This window comes from Marmota monax, unplaced genomic scaffold, assembly GCF_021218885.2.
Source record: "Marmota monax isolate L192 unplaced genomic scaffold, Marmota_monax_Labrador192_F-V1.1 WCK01_AAM20220418_F8-fsc00007, whole genome shotgun sequence".
Classification (NCBI taxonomy): Eukaryota; Metazoa; Chordata; class Mammalia; order Rodentia; family Sciuridae; genus Marmota; species Marmota monax.
This window is the reverse complement of record NW_026692781.1, coordinates 16,586,259-16,594,217: the sequence shown is the minus strand read 5'-3', so window position 1 is coordinate 16,594,217 and position 7,959 is coordinate 16,586,259. Positions and strand designations below refer to the sequence as shown.

General features: G+C 40.6%; 1 protein-coding gene across 1 annotated transcript in view; it reads left to right on the top strand.

Annotated features, from left to right (window-relative positions):
* Window positions 1–456: 456 nt before the first annotated feature.
* Window positions 457–7,959, top strand: part of Frzb (frizzled related protein) — a 30,773-nt gene continuing 23,270 nt past the window's right edge. The window contains exon 1 of the mRNA XM_046447599.2: window positions 457–1,522. Coding sequence (XP_046303555.1) covers window positions 1,045–1,522 — 478 coding nt within the window. The 5' untranslated portion in view covers window positions 457–1,044. The remainder of the gene's footprint in view (window positions 1,523–7,959) is intronic.

Sequence of the window (7,959 nt, the reverse complement as noted above, 5' to 3'; positions counted from 1 at the left end):
CTTCGTTGCTGCTCACTAGGTGGGTGAGGGGGGTGCTGTTTTCTGCGATGTGGACATTTAGTGACTGTTTAAGCCTTCCTTCCTCAGGTCTGATCTTAGAAGAAAAGCTGAGTTGTAGTTTGCTGAAAGGAAATACTCCAGGGAGTGAGGGGCCCCGGTGGGGGTGCGGAAATTAGTGGACTCCTCCCTGGGGAATTGGAGTGGGCTCTTCAGTAAGGGGCAGGGGCTCATCTTTGGGGCTTCCCATTGCTGGACTGAGGAAGAGATGCCCGGCTCTAGTGGGCACTGCTTGGGGTTACTGCATCTTCACCGCTTGGCAATACTTCCCTCCCCATCTCCTGCAACTCAGAGACTTCTCCCCCGCACACCCTTTCCCTTCCAGTGAAGAGGAGCAGGCGTTGGAGGCTGGGACTGCCCCGGGGGCGGAGCTCCCCCACCCGTTTGGAGGTGGAAGAGTGAAGAGCTGTAGGTCCCAGCCACAGACCTCGGGGCTAGGCTCTTCGCAGCGCACACCGAAAATTGATCTTTCTCAGACTACAGGACGTAGCAAACTCCTACTGTACCCTCCTCTCCCATTAGTTTCCCCCTGTTTTCCGCCTTCCTCCCTACCCCGTCCTCCGTCTTTTATCCTCGCTTTAGAGAATTTAATGCTTCTTGCTGGCACCTTTTTGGTATCCAGCGGACGCAAAACCCCAAAGCTCCAACTACCTTAGCTGAATGTACTTTTTATTTCTTCCTCTTGTGTTCCTCTCATCTGATTGATGTGCAAATTCTGATGCTTCTGCCAGAGGGAGAGGAATAAATAGATGCTGCTGCGCCCGAAGGCTTAGACGTTTGGAAAGAGCAGCCAAAGCGGCGGGAGCGGAGCTCGGTGAAGCTCGTTGGACCCCATTGGGGGAATTTGATCCAAGGAAGCTGTGAGATTGCTGGGGGAGGAGAAGCTCCCAGATCATTGTGTCCACTTCCAGGCAACAGGAGGAGACGGCGGAGCGGACCTCTCAGCGTCCACGGTGGTGCTGCTCCCTGTCCCGTTCTGCTGGGATCATGGTCTGTGGCAGCCCAGGAAGGATGCTGCTGCTGCGAGCTGGGCTGCTCACTCTGGCTGCATTCTGTCTGCTCCAGGTGCCCGGAGCTCGGGCAGCAGCCTGTGAGCCCGTCCGCATCCCCATGTGCAAGTCCCTGCCCTGGAACATGACCAAGATGCCCAATCACCTGCACCATAGCACCCAGGCCAATGCCATACTGGCCATCGAGCAATTCGAAGGTCTGCTGGGCACACATTGCAGCCCAGATCTGCTCTTCTTCCTCTGCGCCATGTACGCACCTATCTGCACCATTGACTTTCAGCATGAGCCCATCAAGCCCTGCAAGTCTGTGTGCGAGAGGGCCAGGCAGGGCTGTGAGCCCATCCTTATCAAGTACCGCCACTCATGGCCGGAGAGCTTGGCCTGCGAGGAATTACCAGTGTACGACCGGGGCGTGTGCATCTCTCCGGAGGCCATCGTCACAGCGGATGGAGCAGGTGAGTCTGGACAATGCCCACCCTGCCCCTGCCCTGACACTCCTTGTTATTCCCCTTTATCTTCTAACTCCGTTTTTTGTTGTTGTTGTTGTTGTTGTTTGTTTTTGTTTGTTTGGTTTTTTTTTTTTGATCTTTTAATCTCTCCCTTAATCACTCCCCTAGTGAGCACCATTCTTCTTTTCAAGTTTCACCTCATCACTCTTCCAAACTGTTGCACTCTCTTTTAATAGCTTTATTTGTCTTTCTAAAGCACTATTCATTCCACTCTCATCACACTTCTGCTCCACACTGACCCTTTATTTTCTACTCTTTCCATGTGGAAGCAGCCACATTTTGTTTACTAATGCTCTTTTCTTACTTGCTTGTTTATAATCACTGAGTTTTCTTGCCTGATTCTCTTGCAGTCTCAGTCATCAGATTTCTGTGTCTAGTGTTTTAGATGATTAAGATTGTATGGAGAAAACAGAAAACTGAAAACCTCATTTGTATCTGACCATTGAAAATACAAGATAATTTCAGTAACCTTGCTCCAATCTGCAGATGTTAGTGGTGTGTGTTTGCTCAAAATCCAATTTGAGCAATTACCTTCACCTTAAATTTCCCCTTCCTTCAATGAGATGAATTGTAATTCCATTCCAGACTAAAACAGTTGTGAAACATTGCTATGCACTGCTAATTAGCTTCTGTGGCTTGCTCCAGCCATAGAGTTGGCAGACTGAAATTACTGGACTCTTTTTCACAGTCCCACATGATTTCAAGTTATTCTGTAAATGGCATATGGATTAAAGGAGTTATATTTTAAGAGTGTTATCTTCATATACTCATGTGATGTTATTTAATCTCACCTCTTATCCTGCTCTTATGCTCTGCAAATGGTTTGTCTTTAATACCTTATTCATGCTTTGTGTGTGCATCATCCACACATTCATTTCACTCTTTCTCCACCATAAAACTTTATTGTATTTCTCCATTTAATGGAATAACCACAAGTTGGTTTCTCACTAGTTTTTGGCCTAATTATGACTTTCATAACTCTAAGTCCCCCAACTAAGCCTCGTACATTAGGGTCCATTTAATTCTAATTCAATATTACTCCCTCTGGCTAACCCAAAACTCAAATTTTACTCTTCATATGCTTTAGGAATGAAAAAAAAATTTATCATACTAATGGTCCTCTTTTATATCCTCCCCAGATTAACCTTGTTTTTAGTTGACTCAGTTGTCCCATCCACATTTGTTCAATGAGTATCAACGTTTCCTTCTTATGTCTTTTAACTTGCTCAGCTTGGGTTTATTGTCCCCAGTCCATTTTTGGTTAGTAGTTCTTAGTTATCAGGGAACTGATTCAGAGAATTACTTCCTATACACATTAACATAAAGTCAGAGGGGAATGGAAAATGCTTGTATGAACAGTAAAAAACTGAAACTGAATAGAAAGATTTCAAGAACTTATTGAACCTTACTTAGTTTATCACTCTTAGAATATACATATTGTATTCTAATGTTAATCAAGAACCAAGAACTGGTTGTATAAAATAATCAGAAGAAACATTTCTTAATCTCTTTGGGGTAAAAGAGCACCCTTGAGCCTTTACACTCAGTAAAGTTAGGGGCTCTACAGACTCTGGCAGAACTCAGGGCAGTTGCTACCTGTGGTTTGCCAGGCACTTAGAATCAGTTAAATACTGGCGCTCCCCTCAGGCCAAGGACTAGGAATGAGGTGGCAATGATTCACATTGACATGTGTCCTCTCCTTAAAGGACAAGACTTGCTCTAAAAGCTGTCTTAGAGATGGACCTGGAAGGAGTGAGGTTTGGCAAGGTTAATGGCTCTCAAAAAGCATGGTCAATATGGATGGGAAGCAATTTCATTAAATGTCCCTGAGTTACCTATCACCATGGACCAAATGTAGAACAATTGCCTCATTGAAGCACTCAAATAGGACATGCATGGAAACAATTTGTCAGTCTGGGGGACCTGATTTCTGAGCTGCTTTAAAATGCCATAATATTAGTTTTGCTGTCAGCATGCTTACTAGAAAAATAAGTAGGGGTAGGTGATAGCTGGAATCATATTTTAGTAATGACATTCTCTCTGCCCAACCTTCAGTGTGAATCAAAGACTGTGGTGGCAGGAGGAAGCTAAAGGGGAGTAAAGTCTGGGAGTAGAGGGGTAGATTCTAGCCTGAAGGGTCCCCTAGCTTCCAGAGCCAGTATGTTGAAAATTACATTCCCCACATTGGGTCAAACTGTCAGACACCTGGAATTACTTAGGAACCACCACATGTGGCTGGTTTTATCTACATTGCAATATACTCCTTGGTTTAGTGGGATATGATAGTTCAAGAAGCAGATTTTTTTTCCTGCAGATATAAATAGAGCCCTGTGTCTTATGACTAGAATCTATCCAGTCAGATATAAAAACGAGGTCTCCCTGAATACAGTGGGACCACCTTTAACATTCCTTTAACACTGAGGATTTTCAGATCCTGCCAGTCATAGAGATCTGTTCCCCCATAGTATATTGTGACTCCACAAATAATCTCAGGGTACTTTACAAAGCAAAGCCTTACTGAAATAAACTAATGCTTCTTTGCTTTCAAAACACTAAGGGCAAACATACTTAATTTAGAAGGAATAGATTACATGTTGGCCATTACTAATAAATTCATATTGTTTATTCTTTCTAAGTATTTTATATTTGTTGTAGAGTAGGGCTGCATATACTTCTTTTTATCCTTTGAGAACTCAGTTCAATTTAGCCATTCAGCTAGTTTAGTACACTGTTTAGTTAAATCTTTACTATTGCACAGTGAGTAAAGAATATGGGCTTAGAGTCAGGCCAACCAGGAATTGTATATCAACTCTGCCTCATATCTGCTGTTGCTATAGGAAAATTATATGACCTCTCTGATTTAGTTTTCTTATCTATAGTTGGGGAAAAAATTTGCCCACACCCAAAGAAAATGATGAAGATTGATTTAAACAGCATGTAAAGCATTGAGCCAGTAGTTGGTACATAGTATGCCTAGAACTAATTGTTGCCGCTGTTACAATTTTTCTATTATTATTACTGTTATATCAAATTGACTGATTTTTTTCTTTCATTGTTTTTGAAATGTTAATGTTGGTAAACACAGATATTGCCTAGGACTTTTAACAATTATCTCTAGCAAGCAAACATTATACTGGGACCTAACTGGAGAAGATCTTATTTCTTCTGTGTATATGAAGTGAATAGTTCACTTTATACAAAGGGACATGGACCTCAGGCTCAAGAGCAAATCCCTTTGGGAGTAACAAGAAAGAAGAATGAGTCTGATGGGTATCTGTAAATTATAATTTATCTCAGAAATCAAGTATTTAAGAAAATTTATGGTATGATATTTCACAGCTTTTTCTACAGTACCTACAGTTGGTCATGCCAAGGTTTTTATAATCAGCCCTCAGTTATTGCTGGATTCTGTGTAGTGCTGATTTGTCCCCTAGCTCTTGCTCAACACATTCTGCAGTCCCTCTTGCCTGGTAGAGCTGCGCCAGCTTTTGCATGCGGGAACTGCTGTTTAATCATTTCTCCACTCTCTGAGGAACAGTCAGCCTTTTCTTTAGCTCTAGTCTACAAATATTTGAGGGACCAAATACCAAGAAGGAAGGCTATGAGGAGAAAAATGGAATGGAAAGGAGAAATGGAAATTTTAGATTAGGACTAGAGAAAAATCATGATTCTAAAGATCCTTCATCATGTGAAATATTCCAAGGCACCCTGTGTGGAAAAGTATCTCAGTTTTACGGCATGTGTTTTATTTAGAGTTAACTTTCTATTAGCAGTGATATGAAATGTTACATAGTGCCTAAATCATGTGTGTGTGTGTGTGTGTGTGTGTGTGTATCTGTGTATAGTGGTGCTGGGGATTGAACCCAGGGCCTTGTCCATGCGAGGCAAGCATTCTACCAACTGAGCGAGCTATATCCCCAGCCCTCCTAAATCATATTTTAATAATTGGCTTTTTAACACTCTCCTTCCCAACAAATTTTAAAAAGTTGTTCAAAGAGCAAAATTGACTATGTTATATTATATTTGGTATTTTTCTTTCTACTAGGTGTCTACAAAGAGGAGAGCAAGAGGAACCATATGGACATATAGTTTTAAATAATTAAGAATTGGCTGTATTTCTTCAATCTAGAGTTTTAGCCACTTAGTTGGAATTTCAGATTTGCCATTCATTTTGTACTTTGAACAAGTCCCTTGGCATTATCATTGATTGGGGATTATGAAGAAGAATAGAAATATTTATGTGCAGTGATTGGTAAATGGTAATGCACACTATAAATGTTTCACAACATCATCACTGGGAGAAGTTGGACCATCTCAAGAGAGGGATCATTAGCAGCAACTCTTAACATGTTCTAGGCCCTATCCTTAATTGAGTGGCAATTAAGTGGCGATGTTCCCTAAATTTTCACAACTACTACTCCCATTTTGCAGAAAATAAAGCCAAGGTATATAGAGAAGTCAAGTGACCTATCAAGTTAGGTTAGCTGTTAAGAAAAAGAGGATTCAAGCCAGAGCATGTCCTATACTGTACTTTCTCTCAGTTGTAGCCTAGTGGTAGAGCACTTGCCTAGCATGTGTGAGGCACTGGGTTCAATTTTCAGCACTACATATGAATAAATGAATAAAATAAAGGTACATCAACAATTAAAAAATATTTAAAAAAAAGAAATGCAGTTGCTAACTTTACAGAGAACTTGTGCTTTTACCCATCAGGTTGCAGTTAAAGGAATAAAGTTTTTTCTTTGTATTTTGAAAGCCCATTTGTATGTGGCTTGCGAGAAGAAAGCCCAGGGGACAACAGATGTCAACACATAGGAGATTATCACCTTGCTGCCTTGTTGAGATAGCAGAACACACATTTCAGGTTCTCTCCTCAAACCTGAGTCCCTCCATCTCAGCTTGCATCAGAGTGAAGAGTGAACTCATCCTTTCCTCACCCTCCCACATTGGTTCTTTCCTAGAATTTTCCTAGTATCATTGAGAGTACCACTGCACCTTGTTGTCTAGCTTGGGAATCAGCCTTGATTCTATTCTTTTCCTCATCCCCCACATATATTGAGTATTAAGTGTGGTTGGATCTACTCTGAGTCCAATTTCCTTCCCTTCCTCTCTAATGTCATTTTCTTAGTTTCGACCTCATCGTTTCTCATGTGGATTATGGCCATAGGATAGTAATTGGCCCTCTTATCTCCCATATTCCTCCTCCCTATTCCAACAGGACTTATCTTTCTGAAATGAAAATGTGTTTTTGAAGTCCTTTGGCCCACCTATAGCCTTCAGGATCTGACCCTTTCAACTTCATTTCTCTCTGCTTATCCTACTCTTTGCTTTAGCCATACCAGAGGAGTTCAGGGCTCCTGAAGAGCACTGTAGTGTCCTACCTCAGTACTTTTGCAGTTGTATCCTTTATCTGGAAAAACTCTCTCCACCTTCTCCAGTTCCTAAGGACACTCTGGAGAACTCTGTGACCTCCACTAGAAATCCATGGGCCATAAAATCCACTAATGATACAGAATCTACTATTTTAACTCAGGATAATTTTAATGCTAGACTTCCTAAATTTAACTTCCTAAAAGCAATGTCTAAAATTTATGATCAGAAAAATGCTCGTTTTCTCTTTACAATTCTAACAATTGACTTATAAGCATTTTTATTTATCTATTTATTTGTGGTACTGGGGGGATTAGAACCCAGGCCCTCTTATGTGCTAGGCAACTTTTTAATTATACCCTCTAAGTATAATTAAAAGTGTAGAAATATTTCATTGTGACTATGACTCTGAAAGAAGAAAAACATTCTCCTTGACTCAACTGTTTCAAAAGATTTTTCTTTTTCCATGGAAAGAGTTATTTTTCATTTTTATATAAATCTTTGAACACTAACCATTTTAAATGTGGACCAATATCATTTTAATCTATACAATAGTTTTTATGAAGATTATTTTTATGTAGACCATATTTATTTTGTCACATTATTGTTCAGGAGTAGAAAAACTATCAGCACATTATCCTAAAACTTGCATATATTTACTGAATGAAGTTTAAATAGAATAAGTCATTAAGTTAGTAATTTATGCCCAAGTTGAGCCAAATGTTTTAGAACTAGTGTTTGTTGACTGTTTATCTATCTATTTAAATTTATTTGCAGACCTCTATCTTTTCTTGGATATAGCTTTTTAAATACCAGCAGAGAGGTGGAGATGGAGCTCAGCAGTAGAGCATATGCTTAGCATATAACAGGCCCTGGGTTCATTCTCCAGCACCAGAAAAAGAAACAAAACCAGCTCCCCAGTATCAAAGGAAACAAAAAAAAACAGCTAATAATTACTAAACCTGAGAAAATAAGTCATTAATTGTAATTGTGATTGTCATTGTCCAAAGATA